We start from the raw sequence: 18,582 nt of genomic DNA, 5'->3' as shown, positions 1-18,582 counted from the left end.
CCACCCCCACCGCGTGATTCTGGCTGAAGGCGGGCGGGGGGCCGCCATCTTGGCGCCTCGCGCGGTTCTCCTTCGGGCCCAGAAGGACGGAGCGGGTTTGGGGGCAGCGGGGCCTCCGTGGGGCGGGGGGCGCCGGGAGGAGTCTGTGGGGCAGGAGAGGGTCGTCAGCAGGGGTCATAGGGCACGGTAACGGGTCCCAGGAACCCTTGGGGTCTCCTGTGGGGCTGAGGTAGGATGTGCGGCCTGACCCGTGCCCCACAGAGGGCCCCTGCGGGCCATGGAACCGCAGCGTGCCGTCCGTCCCCCCCCACGGCCTGGGGGCAGGGCTGCGTGTCAGGGCGGCCGTCCCCATCCAGGCCCTTTGTGCAGGGATTGTTCTGGCTCTTTCGGGGCGGCCGCGGGGCTGTGCTGAGCCAGGCCCTGGGCAGCGACCCGCTGACTCACGCCGTGTGTGGGGCTGCTGAGCTGGCAGGGACGTGGGGCCCGGCTCCCCTCCCCCCACTGCAGCAGGGCTGGGGGCAGCTCCAATTCCACGGCCCCTCCTGTCCTCTCCTGCTGCCTCCAGAACTGGGCATCCCTGGCACTGCAGCATGAGCAGGGCTGGCCTCATCTGCTGCCCCCCCCTTTCATCTCTGCATTCCCTCCTTTCATCTCCGCCTTTCATCTCCCACCTGAGCACCTCGTGCTGGTTGTCGTGGCAACACCCCAAAGTGCCCCTGCTTGTTGCCATGGCACCCACGGCATCCTGGGGTGCCCGAGCCCAATTTCAGGCCCCTGCAGCTCTTGCCACGGCTGTGCCCTGCTGGCAGACCCCTCATGTGTTTTGGGGATGCCCTGGGTGCAGACACCCTCCCCAAATCAAGGAGGGTTGGCAGGACCAGGGGCTGGGAGGCGTCCCTGCCACGGGCATCTGCTGTGCTTGCCTTGGTCCTGCAGCTGCACCATGGCCATAGGGGAGGTAAGACCTCGCGAGCTGCGTGACCCCAGCCCCCCCACCCCCAAGCCCTGGCTGTGAGGCCTTGGGGTCCGTCCCTACCAGGGGATTGAGGCTCATGGCCCTTGTAGCCTGAACCCCCGTTCCTGCATTGCTCAGTTGCCATGGTGACCCCATTGCCAAGGTGCCCTGTTGCCAAGACACCCTTTGTCACCGTGGTTGCTGAAGCATCCAGTTACCATGGCAGCCCCCATCTGCCATCACTGACACCCCATCATTTCGGTGCCAAATTGCTGAGGGGTCTCATCAGCGTGACACCCCATGGCACCCCGTCGTCATGACTTCCCCTTCGTGCCCACAGGAGCTGCACAGCGGGCGCTTCTGGCGGGAGGTGTTGGCTGAGGCTGTGGCAACGCTCATCTTTACTGGGGTGGTCCTGGGAGCCTCAGCTGCCCCCACCCCCCTGGTGCCAGCCTTGGCCGGGGGGCTGGCGGCTGCGACACTGAGCTGCGCCCTCGGAGCGCCCCAGGCCAACCCAGCGCTCACCCTGGCGCTGCTCTGCACCCACAAACTGGGTGCCCTGCGTGGGGCTGCAGTGCTGCTGGCGCAGTGTGCCGGGGCTGTGCTGGCTGCCACGGCTGCACGCCTGGCACTGCCGGATGACAGCGCAATGGTCAGCAGGGTGAGCCTCCCTGTCCCGGTGCCCTTCCTGGTGCCGGTGGGTGCTGAGGCTCTGCTGTGCCCGCAGGTGAGTGCGGCAGGGACAGCGGGGCAGGCGTTGTGCTGGGAGATCTTTGCCACCTTCCAGCTGGCGCTCACCGCCTTGGCCTCCACCGACCACGCGGCTGCCCCCACCGGGCTGGCCCTGGGCTGTGCCATCGTTGCTGGAGCTCTGGCTGCGGTAAGGACCCCCCAGTGCCCCCGCCTGTGGCCCCCTGGCCCGGCCAGTCCTGACCTGCTCCCCCAGGGGCCGTTCTCGGGGGGCAGCATGAACCCAGCCCGCTCACTGGGGCCTGCCGTCGTCACCGGCATCTGGGACAACCACTGGGTGAGTCACAGAACCGCTGGGTTCCCCCAGAAAACCCACTGTGGGGATGGGTGACCTTCCCGTTCCATCCTCCCCCAGGACAGCAATCCCTGCCCCCCCTTCAGTCACTCCCCCTGAGTCACCCTCACGGCATCCCCAGATGGGCTCCTCCGGTCCCCCATCACAGCACAGGTCCCCCCACCCCCATCCTTTGGTCTTCCTGCTCCATCCCAAACGTGGTTCCCTCCTCACCCCTGGAGCAGCTCCCTCTGGTCAGTCCCCATCCCTCGTGTGGGCCCCGCATCCCCTGGCAGCCCCTGACCCCGTGCCACCCTGGGTATCCCTGCTCCTACTGCTCCCACTGACCTCCCCCAGGTTTACTGGCTGGGACCGGTGCTGGGTGCCGTGCTGGCTGGGCTCTGCTACGAGTTCATCTTCGGCCCTGGTGCCTCCCGGGAGAAGCTGTGTGCCTGCCTCACCTGCCGGGACGTGGCACTGGTGGAGACCACCAGCCCTTCCCCCTCCTCACCTTCCACTGCCCCCCTCAGTGCTGCTTGTACCCCCCCGGCCTCCCAGGGCCAGGGCACGGCCTGATGCGAGAACCGGGGGCTCTGCACTCTTGCCGCCTTCTCCCCCCCCTCAAAGCATCCTCTTCCCCGTGGGGATTAAAGGCGGCTTTGGACCAGAGATGAGCGTGGAGTGGTGCTGTGGGACGGGGGGGGTTTGGGTGCACGGGGTCACTGCAGGGCCTCTCCTTGCACTCCCCCCATGCCGTACCCCCCGTTGGCCCCGCGGTGGGGGCCGGGGGGCTGCTCCTGCCTTGTGTGGGCGCTGAGCGCAGCAAAGCCTTTTGTCGGAGCCTCTGCAGCTCCGGCAGATTCCTGCGGGCGCCAATGGCCGCGCTCGGCCCTAATCCCCCCCGGCCGGGGGCTTAGTGCCTGCTAAGCCATCCTGAATGCACCAGAGCCAGGCGGGGGGGTGGGGGGGAGCAGTGGCAGCCCCTGGGGGGGCGCCTGCACCCCTGTGATGTGGGGCTGGGCATGGGGCACCTGCAGCCCCCAGGATGTGTGGGGTTGGGGCAGGCTGGCTCCCAGTGCTGCCCTCCCATAGTGCCCCCCCAGATTCTGGCTGGGGGGCGGGGGGGGTGTCGCAGTGTTGCCCACAGCCCCAAGTATGTTGTTGACCCCAGGCCCTATAGAGGGTGCCTATGGGTCAGAGCCACCCCCCAGCCGGCATCCCCAAGGGTGGGGGACGCAGCTCTGGGGGGTCCCCACTCTGTCGGGGCGGTGGAACCACACCTGAGGGGGGCACCGGGGTCCCGCACAGCACCTCGCCCACCCCGTATCCCGGGCAGCGAAGCAGTTAAGGGGGGGTGGCGGTGGTGGGGTCCCACCCCCGGGGCCGGCTGGGGGGGGGCTTATAAAGGTGGGTGCGGGCGGCCCCCGGGAGGGGAGCGGGGCCGCAGCGGGGCCGGGCCATGCGGGAGCTGCGCTCGTCCTCCTTCTGGAGGGCCATCCTGGCCGAGTTCCTGGGCAGCCTCCTCTACACCCTGCTGGGGCTGGGGGCTTCGCTGCGCTGGGCCCCGGGCCCCCACGGGGTCCTGGGGTCCGCCTTGGCCTTCGGGCTGGCCCAAGCCACCCTGGTGCAGGCGCTGGGGCACGTCAGCGGCGGGCACATCAACCCGGCCGTCACGCTGGCCTTCCTGCTGGCCTCGCAGCTCTCCCTGCCCCGCGCCCTGGGCTACCTGCTGGCTCAGCTGCTGGGTGCCCTGGCGGGGGCCGGCGTCCTCTACGGGGTGACACCGGCCGCCGTGCGCGGCACGCTGGGCCTCAGTGCGGTGAGCGGGGCGGGGGGGTGGGGGCTCCGGGGGCAGAATGGGGCGCTTGGAGGAGGGGGAGGAGAGAACAGGGGGCTGCGGTGGGGGGAAGCGGGTGGGCTGGGGGCGTCTGGGACTCGCGGGGGTGGCCGAAGGGAAATAGGGGCTTGGGGAGAGGGGAGAAGGCGTGACGGGGTTGATGGGGAATTGGGCAGCCGAGGTCTGGGAGGCTGGGAGCCGGCGCTGAGCCCCTCTCCCCCACAGCTGCACCCCAGCGTGGGCCCGGGCCAGGGCACGGTGGTGGAGCTGCTGCTGACGGCTCAGTTCATCCTCTGCGTCTTCGCCAGCTTCGACGACCGCCACGACGGGCGCCCTGGCTCCGCGGCGCTGCCCGTTGGCTTCTCCCTCACCCTCGGCCACCTCTTCGGGGTAAGGGGGGGTGGCAGCTCTGCGGGACGGGGGGGGGGGGGCGCCCGGCACCCACCGCCCCCTCCTTCCCCGCAGATCCCGTACACTGGTGCTGGCATGAACCCTGCACGCTCCTTTGCCCCCGCCGTCATCACCCGCAACTTCGCCAACCACTGGGTAAGTGGGGAGGGCGCTGTGGCCCGGCCCGGTCCGTTCCAGCCCATCTCCGTCCTGCCCCAGTCCATCCCGCTCTGCCTCAACCCGCTGCCATCCCATCCCAGTCCCATCCCAGTGCACCTCAGCTCAACCCGATCCGTCCCACTCTCGTCCCAGCGCATCCCAGTCCGACCCCGGTCCTTTTCAGCCTAACCCAACCCCCCCCCCCCCCGTCCCAGCCCACCCCGGTCCCATTCCTCTCCATCCCATCCCATCCACAACCCCGCCGGCTGCAGCAGCCCCGAGGGTTCCCCACCGCGGGGGGTCGCATCCCTTATCGCCCCGCTCCTCGGGCTCAGGGATGGCCGCACGGGGGGGTGGCGGCCGCCCCTCTCTCGGGTCGGGGGGGGTCGGATGTGGGACCCCTTGGCCGCCCCCTCCCACGCCGCCCCCCGCAGGTGTTCTGGGCGGGTCCGCTGCTGGGCGCGGCGCTGGCGGCTCTGCTGTACGAGCTGGCGCTGTGTCCGCGGGCGCGCAGCATGGCGGAGCGCCTGGCCGTGCTGCGGGGGGAGCCGCCCGCCGCCGCGCCGCCCCCCGAACCGCCGGCGGAACCGCTGGAGCTGAAGACGCAGGGGCTGTAGGGCCGCCCCCCAGTCCCAGCCCCAAACCCGGGGCCGCCTTTGCTGTGTCGGGGCCGCCGATGCGGTGCGTGTGGTGCGTGCGTGTGTGTGCGGGGCGGCGGGAGCGCGGCGGCCAACGGCACCCGACGGCCGGCCCCGCCCCGCCGCGGCGGGAGCTCCGTGTTCGGTGAATTAAACCTACGCTTTATTTTGGTAACCGCTCTCGGAGGGCGGGGGGGGGCGGGGGGCACCGCGTGCGGGGGGGGGAGCGCGGAGCGGCGCCTTCCCGCGCCCGAGGCGATGCCCCGCCCAGGGGGAGGGGCCACCGCGCAGCCTGAGCCGCTCTTAAAAGGGCAACGTCGAGGTGGGAGCGGGGTGGGGAGTGGGGAGCAGCGCGGTGCGGGGTGCAGGAGTGGGCGTCCCGAGGGGGGATGAGGGGGGAGAAGGGTGCTGCGGTGCGTGGCCTCCTCTTGTAGCGGGCGGTGGGCGGAGGGGGAGGGGGGGGGGGGGCTGACCGGCGTGGTTCTGGAGTTTCCGCTTTAAGGCCTGCGGCGGGGGACGGCGGGAGGGGCGGGGCGGGAGCCGCGGGAACTGGGCCGGTTGTGTAACGGCAGCGGGAGCGTGCGGGGCTGGGGGCTTTCGGTACCGGCATCGGGATCGGGATCGCGGCCCGGGCCCTCAGAGCCGCCCGGTGCCCCGGGACCGGGGTCGGGCCGCTCCGCCCCGTCGGGTCTTGCCCGGCTCCCCGCGCCCGCCCCGCGCTGCATGGACTGGTACATGATGAACTGCGAGCTGCTGGCCACCTGCAGCGCCCTGGGCTACCTGGAGGGCGACGTGTACCACCGCGAGCCCGACTGCCTCGGTACGGCACGGGGAATGGGGGGGAGGGGGAAGAAACCGGGCGGATGCGGAGTTCTGAGCGCCCCTCCCGCAGAGAGCGTGAAGGATCTGATCCGGTACCTCCGGCACGAGGACGAGAGCCGCGACGTGCGGCAGCAGCTGGGAGCAGCGCAGATCCTGCAGAACGACCTGCTGCCGCTGCTCGTTCAATACCCGCGGGACCGGAGCCTTTTCGATGCCGTCGTCAGGTACCGGGCAGCTGCGGGGACGGCGCGGGGCTGCGCTCCCACGTGGGCAGCGGTCCCGAGTCCAACCCCCCCAACTGCCCCCCGTAGGCTGATGGTGAACCTGACGCAGCCGGCGCTGCTCTGCTTTGGCAAAGTGCCGTCGGACGCCACCGCCCGGCACCACTTCCTGCAGGTGCTGTCCTACCTGCAGGCGTACAAAGAGGTGAGGGTGCAGCCGCGGGGTGACTCCGGGTGGGGGGGTCTTCAAACCCCCCCCCAGACACGCAGAGCTCACCAAGGGTTTTTTCTGCAGGCGTTCGCCAGTGAGAAGGTGTTTGGGGTGCTGAGCGAGAAGCTGTACGAAGTGCTGCAGCTGGTGGGTGCTGGGGGTGCGGGGGGGGTCAATGCGGCTGAGGGTCAGGGGGCAGCTGTGGGGCTGGGGTCTGGGGACGTCTGTGGGAGTTCTGACAGCCGTGCACTGCAGGACTGGGAGCAGAGGCAGGAGGAGGACGCGCTGCTGATCGAGCGGATCCTGCTGCTGGTGCGCAACGTGCTGCACGTGCCCCCCGACCCCGCTGCAGAGCAGGTAATGGGAGGGGAGGGGGGTACAGACCCAGGGATCCCCATGGGAAGGTGCCCCGCATGCTGCCCCCGCCCTGTGCCGCCCCCCAGGGTGTGGATGGCGATGCCAGCGTGCACGACCGCGTGCTGTGGGCTCTGCACATCAGTGGCATGGACGACCTGCTCAAGTTCCTGGCCAGCACGCCGGCTGAGCAGCAGTGGGCTCTGCACGTCCTCGAGATCGTCTCCCTCATGTTCCGTGACCAGGTGGGCGTGGGGGGTGCAGGGCCCACCCCCGGCCCCCATCCAGCCGTGCTGAACCCCCCGCCCCACAGAGCCCGGAGCAGCTGGCAGCGCTGGGTCAGGGGCGGGCAGGCGCCAAGTGTGGGGAGGAGACGCGGGAGCTGCAGAGTCTGCGGCAGCGGGAGCAAGCAGAGCAGAGAGCGCGGGCGCTGCAGCGTCCATCCAGGTGGGAAGGGGGCTGGAGTTGAGGCAGAGCCCTGTGGTAGGGCCAGCATTGCTCATCTCGTGCGTTCCTCCCTGCAGACACTCCCGTTTCCGCGGTTCCTATGTCATCCAGGGGCTGAAGGCCATCGGGGACCACGATGTTGTCTTCCATAAGGGGCTGCACAACGTGAGTATGGGGATGGGGAGCACCGGGGGGGCGCTCGGTACGGCGTTGAGGGGCTCGCAGTGGTGCTGAGGGGGCACGGCTCATGCTCTCCTCTCTCCCCCCAGCTGCAGAGCTACAGCCACGACCTGGGCAAGGAGACGCGCCGGGTGCCGCGGCGTCGCTGGGCCCCCCCTGAGCCGGGACCCCCCCGGCGCTCCGCCCGCAACGTCCGGCTCTTCCTGAGCTGCTTCTGCCAGGACTTCCTGGAGGACTGCTACAACCGCCTGATGCTGCTGGTCAAGGTGAGGGTGGGAGTCGTCCCCCCCACTTCAGGCCACCCCCCCACCCGGGGTCCCCCCGGCGCTGAGTTCCCCCACGCGCCCCCCAGGACCAATTGCTGCGGGAGAAGGCGCAGCAGCACGATGAGACGTACTACCTGTGGGCCACCGCCTTCTTCATGGCCTTCAACCGTGGCCGGGGGTTCCGTGCCGAGCTGGTGTCGGAGACGGTGAGCGTGCGTGCCTTTCACTTCATCGAGCAGCACCTCACCAACTACTACGAGATGGCCCTGATGGACAAGAAGGAGGCGGCCACCTGGGCGCGCAGGTGGGGGTTGCAGCCCCCTCTTTGGCCCCAAGCCCCCCCAGCACTGCCTGAGCACCCCGTCCCTCCTGCAGGATGCACCTGGCCCTGAAGGCGTACCAGGAGCTGCTGCGCACGGTGCAGGAGATGGACCACTGCACAGAGCCGGCAGTGCGGGACAGCAGTCAGGTCATCAAGAGTGAGTCCGTCCCTTGGTCCATCCGCGCGTTCATCCATCCGTGGCTCTGTCCGTCTGTCCGTGCCTCTGTCTGTCTGCAGGGCTCTCTTTCCTCGTGTCTCTCTATCCGCATCTTTGTCCGTGCGCCAATCTCTCGCCATCCATCTGTCCGTCCCCCTGTCCAACCACTCACGCATCCGTCTGTCTGTCCACGCTGCCCCTGTCCCCCTGCCGCCCTCCAGACCACATCTTCTATCTGATGGAGTACCGGGAGCTGCTCCTCGCGCTCTTTCGGAAGTTCGATGAGACGAAGCAGCCTCGTGCCTTCCTGCGGGACCTGGTGGAGACGGCGCATCTCTTCCTGCAAATGCTGGAGCGCTTCTGCCGCGGCCGCTCCGGCCTCGTGGTGCAGGTGGGCTGGGGTCTCCGAGGCTCTGCGTGGGTCCCTGTGGTCCCTCCTGACCCTCCTCCCCTCCTTCGTCATGCAGAGCAAACGTGTGAGGAGGAAGAAGAAGCCCCGTGCCCCTGCAGCGCCGCAGCCGCCGGGCGCAGCCGAGCTGGAGGAGCTGTGGGCAGCGGTGGCCCAGCAACTCCAGGACTGCCTGCAGGTAGGGACGGGCCCTGCTGTGAGGGGTGTCCGAGGGGCGCCGGGTGACACAGTGACCCCCCCAGGGCACGGTGCCGCTCCCTGAGGACGTGGTGCCTTTTGATGCTGCCTCGGAGACTCCGGTGGAGGAGCAGCGCGCGGTGGCTCTGCTGCGCATCCAGGAGTGCCTGCGGGAGGGGGGGGCCCCCCAGGCCCTGCGGCTGCTGCGCTCTGCCAGGTACCCCCAGCCCCATCCCACCCCTCAGAATGTGGGGGTGCGGTGCCAACCTCTGCCCTCCACACAGGGAAGTGTGGCCCGAAGGGGATGTTTTCGGCCCCCCCGGCGTGGAGCCTGCTGAGGAGACGCAGCTGCTGCGTGAGATCTGCTTTGCTGCGCTGCCTCGTGAGTGCGCGGCCCTGTCCTGTGGCAGTGGGGTCTGGGGGAGCTCTGGGCCCCTAACGCTGCCCCCCACAGGGCCCACCCCCTCCCCCGAGGCTGAGGAGCCGGAGGAGCCCGAGGAAGAGGAGGAGGAAGAGGAGGAGGAGGAAGAGGCAGTGCGGGTGTCGGAGAAGGAGTTCAATTTCATGGACTACCTGAAGCGGTGAGGAGAGCCTCCGAGAGGGGGCGGGGGGCGCAGGGAGGGCAGCGCGGTGCTGGTCACCAATTATGTGGGGGGGGTTTCCAGGTTTGCCTGCGTGCCCGTGGTCCGTGCCTGCACGCTGCTGCTGCGGGGCTACGCACAGAACAGCGCCCGCACCAACCACTGTGCTGCACGGCTGCTGCACCGCCTGTCCCGCCAGCTGCGCATGGAGGCGCTGCTCTTCCAGCTCTCCCTCTTCACCCTCTTCCAACGCCTCCTCAGCGACCCCGGCGCCCACCAGGTGAGGCGCAGCCCCAACTCCCCCCTGCACCCCCACCCCGATTCCGGCCCGGTGCAATCCTGCTGCCCTCACCTCTCTGTTCCACCCCCAGGAGCTGGTGGCCTTGGCCAAATATATCCTGGGTAAGTTCTTCGCGCTGGCAGCCACCAACAAGAAGGCGTTCGTGGAGCTGCTCTTCTGGAAGAACGCTACGGCTGTGCGCGAGATGAGTGAGGGCTACAGCTCCCTGAGGGATGGGGAGGGGTGAGTGGGCTGGGGGGGCTGGGGGGTTGAGAGAGGGGCGGCGGGCACGGGGAGAGGCTGTGGGCTGGGAGAAGAGCTCTGACTTCCCCTCATCACTCCTTTGCCCAGCGCTGCAGCACGTCGGACCCCCGCCTGGAGCCCACAGGAGGAGCAGGCGCTGCGGGAGCTGTTCTGGAAGTATAAGGAGGCAGAAGGTACGGGGGCGCTGTGGGGGGCAGGGGGTGGCATGGACCCTTCTCGCAGCCCCCACTCCCACAGGTCAGGACATCATTGCCTCCATCCTGGCGGAGCTGCCTGGCCGCACGCGGCGGCAGGTGGTGCAGCAGTTGGTGCGCATGGGGCTGGCGGGCAGCGCCAGGGACTTCCCACGGCCAAGGTGGGGATGAGACCCCGAGTGGGGACCCCCGTGATGGGGAGCACTGTGTGCCCAGGTGGGCACCCAGGGTTGTGTCCTCCCCCCCCCAGGAAGGGCACCAATATTGTGCTGTGGACGGAGGAGCAGGAGCTGGAGCTGGAGCGGCTCTTTGAGGAGTTCAGGGGATCGGATGGTGAGCGGGTTCCAAGGGGAAGGGTGTGGGGAGGGGGTCCAACACCCTGCTGACCCCCCCCCCCCCCCAGACATCCTGGGGAACATCATGAAGAACCTGACGGCACGGCGCTCACGGGCACGCGTGGTGGAGAAGCTGCTGAAAATGGGGTTGGTGGCAGAGCGCAAGGAGCTGCACAAGAAGCGCCGGAGGAAGAGCTGCGGCCCCCAGACGGTACGTGGGTTGGGGGGCAGGGGGCTCCAATCCAGGGGTGCTGTCCCCCTTCCCCTCCTCTCAAGGCACCCAAGCGTTACGGTCCCTGCAGGGTGAGGCAGATGCTGCAGCCGTGTCAGCCCATAACAGCTCTGCTGAGGACAGCGAGGAGGAGGAAGAGGAGGAGGAGGAAGAAGATGAAGCAGAGGATGACCCCATGGAGGAGCCCTGGGACCCCAAGGAGGGGACGGGGCTGGCCCTGGTGCAGCGCCTGCAGCAGGAAGGTGGGTGGGAGCAAGGGGATGTGACCCCACCGCCCCTCAGGCTTGACCCCCATCCTTTGGGTCAGTGGGGCTGCACTCTGACTCCGCCGTCCCCAGGGCTGGAGGGGCCTCTGCGGTGGCTGCAGAACTGCCTGAGGAGGACGGCGAGGGACCGTGAGACGGAAGGTGAGCGGGGCTGGGGGGGCACAGGGCTGGGGATGGGGAAGGGGCCGGGCTGACAGCGCTTCCCCCCCCCAGGGATGTCCTTCCCAGTGCCGCTGGTGCCACTCTCAGAGGAGAACGAAGATGCCATGGAGAACCGGGGCTTCTGTGCTCTGCTGCGGGAGGTGGGGCTGCGGCCCCCTGCCAACGAGCAGGTGATGCCCCTGTCCCCATCTCTGTCCCCATTGCTCCTGGCACAGCCCACAGCATCCCCCCTCTGTCCCCAGGAGTCCTTCTGGCGCATCCCTGCTGCCCTCACCCCACAGCAGCTGCGCCGTGCAGCCGCCTCCATCACCCCCCCGAGCCCTCAGGGGCCCCCCCAGGAGCTGCCAGCAGCACCACAGGAGCCCGCGGGAGGGGAAGGCGGCCGGGGCTCTGGGAGCAGTGTGACGGGTGCAGGAACCTCCCCTGAGCCCCTCTGCCCCACAGCAGAGCCGCTGCCCTCCCCGCTGGGGTCGGACTCAGAGAGGTGAGGCTGGGGTCCCACGTGCTGACCCTACAACACTCACATGAGTGAGGTCCTCGCCCATAGTGGGGTGGGGGCCGTGGCCTCGGGGTTCTCCCGGTGCCCCATGGGCTCTGCTGACTCTACCAAACCCCCACAGCGAGGAGCCCCTCGCCATCCCCGCACCATCAGGCAGCAAACGGCGGTGGCAGCTCGACAGCGAGGATGAGGATGGTGATGTGGGTGGGTGCAGCCCCTCCCCTGGTTGTGGGGGGGGCTTTTCCTCCCTTCTGCCCCTTCCCCTGACCCTTCCGCTCCCATAGAGGCAGAGCTGCTCCCCCGGCTCCCCCGTCAGGGGAGGATGAGGACCCCCACCCCATGGGCAGAAGAAAACGCATCCGCCGCCTTCTGGAGGAGGAGGAAGAGGAGGAAGATTGAGGTTCCCCGGGACAGCAGTCCCTGCAATGCCCCCGCTCTGCTGTTGGGGCTTTTTGTACAGCTTTATCGGTTTTGGGGGCTCTCTGTGGGTTTTTAAGTTCTTTTTAAAGGCGCGGTGCTTTTCCTTCCCCTGTCCCCATTTTACCTTTTCACTGGGGTTTGGGTTTAGGGTTTGTTTGTTTGTTTCTGACACTGTTTTACATCGGGAACGGCACCAAATAAATCAGTGCACGAAGTCTCTGGGCTGTGCCCGGCGCTGTCGGGGGGGCGGTGCGGGGCTCTGTCCCCGTGTGTCGCAATGGCCGCTGATAGCGGCGGTTATAAAGGGGCCGTGGAGGGGGGGGGGGGCGCAGCGCAGCGACGGAGGTGCGGGGACAGCGGTGACTGCGAGCGGTGAGCGGGGGGCTGGGGGTGGGAGGGGAGGGGTGGGGGTGCAGCTGTGGGCTGACGGCTGCGCCCCCCTAAACCTCCGCAGGTGCCCCCGAGCCGCCACCATGGGCCGCGCTCTGCTCTTCCTCCTCCTCCTCCTCCAGGGCCGGGGGGAAACCGCGACCACCGCGCCCCCGCGGGGTGACGGAGGGACCGCGACGGTGCGGGAGCTGCTTGCGGAGGTCGCTCCCCCCCTGCAGGCACTGCGGGGTCGGGGGGTTCCGTGCGGGGCGCTGCTCCCCGACGCCCTCCCCGGTTTCTCCCGCATCCCCCTGCTGCCCCGCGCCACGTCCCGCGCCTCGTTGGCGCTGGCGCTGAACGGGGCCGGGTGCGAGGCGGAGGCGGAGGCGGCGGCGCGGGGGCTGTACCGGGAGCTGAGCCCCCGCGCGGCCACCGCCCTCCTGCGGGGTCTGGCGGGGCTGCGGGACGTCCCCGCGCACCGCACGCTGCCGCTGCTCTCCAGCCTGGCCCGACTGCGGCGGCGCTGCGCTCTCCTCCGCAACGAGACCCGCACCGGGACGTTCCGGTGCCGTCGGCAGGCGGACGACGACGCGTGCAGCCCGCCCGGGGAGCGCGAGGCGCACGGGGTGCTCGAGTGGGTGCCGGGCGTCAACGCCGTCTACAACCTGGGCAGCGGCCTCTACTTCGCCTTCCAGGGCTGCGAGCTGCTCGCGTCCGAGCGGGCGCTGCAGGCGGCCGAGGATTTGGGCTACGCGGCGCTGACGGCGCTCACCGGGGGCGGCCCCGTGGCCGTGGGCATCCGGTTCGGGCTGCAGCCCGGCATCAAAGCGGGGGTCCGCGCGCTCTACGGGTACTTCACCGCCGACGGGGAACCCCCGACGGCGCCCAGCGCTCACAGCGGCCCCGTCCTCGTGGTGTGAATAAAGGCGCGTCCCCGCCCGTGTCCCTGTCGATGTCTCTTTCCTGGTCGGTGCGGCCGCGCCGCCCCGGGGCGCGGAGACCTTGGCCCAGGGACGGCCTTGGACGGGGCGCGCGGTGACAGCGCCCGGCGTGGGGACGGCGGCACTCTGCCCCCCGGCGCTGCCCCGCGGCTCCGACCCTGCGGGCTCATCGCCCAACGCTCCGTCCCCTGCGCTCCCGCTGCCGACCCCCACCCGGCTCCGCCATCTCCTTCCTCGACCGCCCGCCGGCCCCGCCCCCTTTTGCCCGCGACCACGCCCACTCGCTTATGACCACGCCCACCCGCGCAGATCCCGTCCCTCTGCCCCGCCCCCGCCGTGGCCCCGCCCCCGTCGTCATTTCGGGGAAGCGGAGCTGCCCGCAGGAACTCCCGCGTTGCCCGCCCCGAGGGGCGTGGCCTCTCCGCCGCGCTCCACCAATCACCGCGCAAAGCCTGGAGGGGGCGTGGCCACGGCGCGGGGACGGGACCGGGAACGAGCCGGGAGTCGGGAGCGGGGAGCCGAGTCCAGGTCCGATACTGGGATCGGGATCAGGGTCGGGGTGCGGGGCCGGGGGTGGCCACCCGATGGGCGCTTCTGGGTGGGGCCTTTGGGTGCCGTGCAGCGGCGGGACGGGAGGAGTCTGGGGGGGGGGGGGAGGGGGAGGGGGCTGCACCACCAGCACGGGCCCCCCGCACGGAGCTCGAGCGGAGGGAGCCGGGGGGGGCGGTGGGCGTGCGGTGTGAGCGGCACCGCTTCCCTCCCCGGCAGCCGGAGGGGTCCCAGCAGCACGCCCTGCCCCCCCGCCCCCCAGTATGGCGCAGTGGCAGGAGGTGCAGCAGTTGCCCCCCACCCACCTGGAGCGCGTTCACCAACTGTACACCAACGCCGCGCTGCCCATGACCGTCCGGCAGAGCCTGGCGGACTGGATCGAGGACCAAGACTGGTACGGGGGGAACCGTGGGGCGGGGGGATACCGTGGGGTGATGGGGGGTCCCCGTGGGGCAGGCACTGAGCGGTCCCGCAGGCAGCAGGCGGCCGAGCCCTTTTCGTCCCACGCGCGGATGCTGTTCCATTCGCTGCTGACGCTGCTGGGGGAGCAGCTGGGCAGCCTGGGGCCGGGGGATGAGGACTTCATGCTGAAGCACAACCTGCGCAAGGCGCGCATCGACCTGCAGGTGGGTGGCTGGGTTGGGGGGGGGGACTGGGGGTGGATCTATGGGTGCGGTGGGAACTTGATGCGCACTGACAGCCCTCCCCCCCGCGCACCCCACAGGCTGCCTTCGAGGAGCACCCTGAGAACTTTGCCAACCTGGTGGCCAATCTGCTGCAGGAGGAGCGGTGCATCCTGCGGAGGGCGCAGGCAAAGGGGCAGGTAGGGTGGGTTCCCCCCCCCTGCCGGCAGAGGGGGGGAACCCTCCTGACCCCCCCCCCCCATCTCATAGGCAGAGACCCCCCCGGCACCCAGCACGGCCCCACAGAGCAGCCAGGAGCGGGAGATCCAACAGCGCCTGGCTGAATTCCGCACCGCCCTGCAGGTAATTTCTCCCCGGGGTCCCCCAGCCCATGGGGGTGCACAGACCCTCACTCCCCCCCAATCCCCAGGAAGCTGAGCGTGCATTCCGACACATGGAGGACCTCCAGGACACCTTTGACTTCAGCTATAAGATGTACTGCATGCCGGGTAAGGCTGCGCCTCGGGGGGGGGGGAGGCACAGCCAGCGCTCCCTGCACCCCCTAAAGCCCCTCCCCACCGCTGCAGGCCAGGACCACTCCCACGACCCGCAGTACACGCAGCACATCCAAGCACTCCAGGCCAAGCTGCAGTCCCTGGACCGGCAGCGGCGGGTGAGCAAGGGCAGAGCCGGGCCATGGGGATGGGGGGCCACAGCTGCGGTGCGCCCCCAGCCAGACCCGCTGTCCCTGCAGGAGGTGGTGGCACAGATTCAGCAGCTGCTGGGGCGCAGCGAGACCCTGCGGGACTTCCTGCAGCAGGAACTGAGCGCGTGGCGTGAGAGGCAGCAGCGCAGCTGCCTGGGAGCCCCCGCTGATACCTGCCTGCTGCAGCTGCAGGGCTGGTAGGGGTGGGCTGGGGGGGCTGGGGGAGGTGGGGGGGGCCGTGCTTTGCTGACCCCCACCGCCTGCAGGTTTACAGCGCTGGGCGAGGGGCTCTTCCAGCTGCTGCAGCTGCTGCGGGCAGCGGGAGAGCTGCGGCAAAAGGTGACCTACGAGCAGGACCCGCTGCAGTCAGAGCTGCCGCTGCTGGAGAAGCGGCTGCAGGAGCAGCTCACCTGCCTGCTGCAGAGGTGGGGGATGCAGCGCGGGGGGGCTGGGGATGCGATGGAGCTGCTCTGAGACCCCCCCCCGCCCGCAGTGCCTTCGTGGTGGAGCAGCAGCCCTGCATGCCCAACACCCCCAAGCGCCCGCTGGTGCTGCGCACAGCCAACAAGTTCTGCACGCGCGCCCGCCTGCTGGTCCGCCTGCATGACCGCAACCACCGCATGGAGGCCAACATCCACATCGACAGGTCGGGGGCTCCGGGTCCCGCCGCCCCCCGTTGGGGTCCTGGGCCACGCTCACAGCTGACTCTGTGTTGCCTTTTGCAGGGACCCGCCAAAGACGCGAGGGTGAGAGCTGAGTGCCAGCAATGGTGGCAGGAATGGGACCTCAGGGGGGATTCCTGGTGTCCTCAGAGGAGTATCAGCATCCCTGGGGGGTGTCGGCTGCAGCAGCCCCCATCTGCATCCTCCCTTTGCCCCACAGCTTCCGCAAATTCAACATTCTGACCTCGAGCAGCAAAACCGTCCTGGTTGGGGACAGCCCCCGGGAGGGGCTGGTCTGCGACTTCCAGTACCTCGTATGCGTCCCCCTTCCTGCGCTGGGTCCTCCCCATCTGGGACCCCCGCTTGGGTCCGCTCCGTCCCAAGCCCCACCTGACCCCCAGCCCCACTTTGACCTCCCCCACCCCCCCGCAGACGCTGAAGGAACAGAAGGGCGGAGGATCAGGCAAAGGCAGCAGAGGCACCAATGAGGTGGGTGTGGGTTTTGGGGCGGGGGCGCAGGGTGAGCAGTGGGCGAGGGTTCCCATCCTGTGCAGGGTCCTCTGGCTGTGACTGAGGAGCTTCACCTCATCACCTTCACACTGGCGTATGCATACTGCGGGCTGGAGCTGAAGCTGGAGGTGAGTTTTGGGGGGGGGGGATGTGTCTGGGTGTCGGGGCTGCCCGTAATGACCCCCGCTCCCCCCACAGACCTCCACGCTGCCCTTCGTCATCATCTCCAACAACAGCCAGCTCTCCAGCGCCTGGGCCTCCGTGCTCTGGTTCAACATGCTGAGCCCCAACCCCAAGGCAAGCAGCCCCCACGCTGTCCCCCCTACCCCCACACCCCTGCCCAGCCCATCGCCCCACATCCCAGTCCTAATGTCCCATCCCTGTCTCTGTGTCCTGTGCTGTGTCTGCTCCCATGCTCTGGCCCCTGTGCTGGTCTCACCCCACACCCTATTCCATTTTCCATACATCTGTCCCATGTGTTTGTCCTCCTGCCATCCCTGCCTGTCCCCCCATCCATCTCAGTCCCATCCCTTCCACCGCTGCCATCCCTACAGGACCAGCAGTTCTTCTCCACACCACCCCCAGCCCCGTGGCCCCGGCTGGCAGAGGTGCTGAGCTGGCAGTTCCAGAGCACAGCTGAGCGTGGCTTGAGCCGGGAGCACCTGCACATGTTGGCTGAGAAGCTCTTCGGTACGGCCCCGCATCCCTGAGCCCCCCGGCCCCAGCCCAGCCCCCCTCACTCACCCTATTCTGCCCCCCTCCAGGTTCAAAGCCATCTCCGGAGAGCGCCTTGCCCTGGACCAAGTTCTCCAAGGTGAGCTGTGCCCATCCCACGTGTCCCCGTCCATCCTGACTCGTCCCCATCTCACACATCCCCATCCCACATCCTCATGTCCCCATCCTGCAGGACGGTGCTGCAGGTTTCTCCTTCTGGGCCTGGCTGGACGGGATCCTGGCGCTGCTGCACGACCACCTGAAGCAGCTCTGGAAGGACGGGTACGGCCTGGATGCAGGGGGGTCGGGCTGCGGGGCTGCGGGAGCTGACTGTGCCCCCAACCCCCCCAGGCTCATCCTGGGCTTCGTGAGCCGCAAACAGGAAAAGAAACTGCTGAAGGTGAAGCGGTCGGGGACGTTCCTGATTCGGTTCAGCGAGAGCACGCTGGGGGGGGTCACCTGCACCTGGGTGGAGCACCCTGAGAGCGGTGAGCGCAGCCCCGGACCCCCCCTCGGTCTGACCTCACACCCACCGCTGACCTCCCACCCCCCCCATAGGACCCCCCGCCTTCCGTGCTGTCGTCCCCTACACCGCAGCCGAGCTGGCGTCGCTGGCGCTGCCCGACATCATCCGTGATTACCAGCTGCTGGCAGAGGAGAACATCCCCGAGAACCCGCTGCTCTTCCTCTACCCTGACATCGCCCGTGACGAAGCCTTCGGGCCCTACTACAGCCAACGGCACGAGGGTATGGCGCGTGCAGCGCGGCACGGCTTGGGGGGCAGCGCCCACTGCCCCCTTCCAACTGCCCTCCCTGCCCCCAGGGATCCTGACCAAGAAGAAGGAATACCTGAACCAGCGCCTCATCCGCGTATCCTCCAGGTGAGCACCCCCCCCTCGCCCCCAGCCCCACAGGGATGGACCCCCTCACCCCCCCACCCGACCTCCACCCCTCCGCTGTGCCCACAGGCAGCCCCACGAGACGTGGCAGACGCAGGAGGAGTTGGTGGTGGCCACGGAGGACCTGGAGACGCTGCAGTTGAAGGGCGGCGGGCAACAGCCTGTGAGCCCAGGGACGGTGCTGGGGGGGGGCCGGACCCCCGGGACACCTCAGGCCGTGAGCCCGGGGCTGCAGCAGGTGGTGGCCGCAGTCCCGGTGCTGCCATCCCTGCAGCCACTGGGATCAGGGGGTTTGGGGGTGCTGCAGACAGGGATGGGGGACCTGGGGCCGCCCGTCGTGCTGCAGCTGCTGCCGGTGGCGCCCGGGGGGCAGGGGGTGCTGCCCGCGGAGGGCAACGCCATAGGGCCGCTGCTGGGGAGCGGTGCTGCAGAGCTGCTGTTGGACGACGGCGCCCTGGGGCTGCAGCCGTCGGGGCTGGGGGAGCTGGAGGGGCTGCCGCTGCAGGAGCCGGCGCTGGAGGCTGTGGAGCTGCTGCCCGCCCTGGACGGTGCGTGGATCCGACGGTGGGTGCTGGGGGCCGTGGGGCTGGGGATCATTCGGCGCTGACCCCCCCCCATCCCACAGACGGCGCCGCGCTCCTGGACTCCAGCGACCCCTTCCTGCCGCAGCCCGAGGACGCGGCCCTGCCCGCCGCCGCTTCCCTCTTCACCGCGGACGGCGATTTCCCACCGCTCCACATCGACGCCAGCGACTTCCAGTGACCCCTCCCGGCCCCTCGTGTAAATAAACCCCTTCCTCCCCATCAG

The 18,582-nt window shown here is 69.5% G+C and overlaps 5 protein-coding genes across 5 annotated transcripts in view; all 5 read left to right on the top strand.

The window, feature by feature from the left end:
- Positions 1-2,555, top strand: part of BAZ2A (bromodomain adjacent to zinc finger domain 2A) — a gene marked incomplete at both ends in the record, with an annotated part of 8,917 nt that extends 6,362 nt beyond the window's left edge. Inside the window, 5 exon segments of the mRNA XM_079547812.1 lie at positions 937-958; positions 1,296-1,616; positions 1,683-1,835; positions 1,902-1,982; positions 2,337-2,555. Coding sequence (XP_079403938.1) covers positions 937-958; positions 1,296-1,616; positions 1,683-1,835; positions 1,902-1,982; positions 2,337-2,555 — 796 coding nt within the window.
- An 883-nt stretch (positions 2,556-3,438) lies between these two features.
- On the top strand, positions 3,439-4,982 carry MIP (major intrinsic protein of lens fiber; the record flags this gene model as incomplete). Its single annotated transcript, XM_079547781.1, has 4 exons — positions 3,439-3,798; positions 4,042-4,206; positions 4,282-4,362; positions 4,800-4,982. The coding sequence occupies 4 exons, from the start codon at positions 3,439-3,441 to the stop codon at positions 4,980-4,982; spliced, it is 789 nt and encodes a 262-aa protein (XP_079403907.1).
- A 744-nt stretch (positions 4,983-5,726) lies between these two features.
- Positions 5,727-11,781, top strand: TIMELESS (timeless circadian regulator; the record flags this gene model as incomplete). Its single annotated transcript, XM_079547811.1, is given in 29 exon segments — positions 5,727-5,823; positions 5,896-6,049; positions 6,137-6,251; positions 6,342-6,404; positions 6,513-6,614; positions 6,701-6,856; positions 6,925-7,058; positions 7,136-7,223; positions 7,328-7,504; positions 7,591-7,808; positions 7,880-7,983; positions 8,205-8,374; positions 8,451-8,570; positions 8,635-8,786; positions 8,854-8,951; positions 9,024-9,150; positions 9,235-9,430; positions 9,522-9,673; positions 9,782-9,867; positions 9,932-10,049; positions 10,139-10,221; positions 10,292-10,434; positions 10,526-10,697; positions 10,794-10,862; positions 10,935-11,053; positions 11,126-11,291; positions 11,504-11,524; positions 11,527-11,590; positions 11,673-11,781. Coding segments are annotated over 29 exon segments (3,573 nt in total).
- Positions 11,782-12,079: 298 nt separating this feature from the next.
- APOF (apolipoprotein F) lies at positions 12,080-13,091 on the top strand (the record flags this gene model as incomplete). The annotated part of the gene is made up of 2 exons (XM_079547775.1): positions 12,080-12,174; positions 12,257-13,091. 2 exons carry the CDS (start codon positions 12,080-12,082, stop codon positions 13,089-13,091), a joined length of 930 nt encoding a protein of 309 aa, XP_079403901.1.
- Positions 13,092-13,924: 833 nt separating this feature from the next.
- Positions 13,925-18,570, top strand: STAT2 (signal transducer and activator of transcription 2; the record flags this gene model as incomplete). The annotated part of the gene is made up of 21 exons (XM_079547810.1): positions 13,925-14,287; positions 14,386-14,484; positions 14,555-14,647; positions 14,715-14,793; positions 14,872-14,957; positions 15,039-15,187; positions 15,257-15,415; positions 15,484-15,636; positions 15,716-15,736; positions 15,873-15,966; positions 16,085-16,141; positions 16,207-16,290; positions 16,361-16,459; positions 16,717-16,852; positions 16,927-16,976; positions 17,070-17,158; positions 17,228-17,364; positions 17,435-17,623; positions 17,700-17,757; positions 17,845-18,323; positions 18,401-18,570. The coding sequence occupies 21 exons, from the start codon at positions 13,925-13,927 to the stop codon at positions 18,535-18,537; spliced, it is 2,811 nt and encodes a 936-aa protein (XP_079403936.1). The 3' UTR covers positions 18,538-18,570.
- Between the last annotated feature and the right edge of the window lie 12 nt (positions 18,571-18,582).

Source organism: Tetrao urogallus, assembly GCF_951394365.1.
Source record: "Tetrao urogallus genome assembly, chromosome: 31".
Taxonomy (NCBI): Eukaryota; Metazoa; Chordata; class Aves; order Galliformes; family Phasianidae; genus Tetrao; species Tetrao urogallus.
This window is presented reverse-complemented; position numbering and strand designations above follow the sequence as displayed.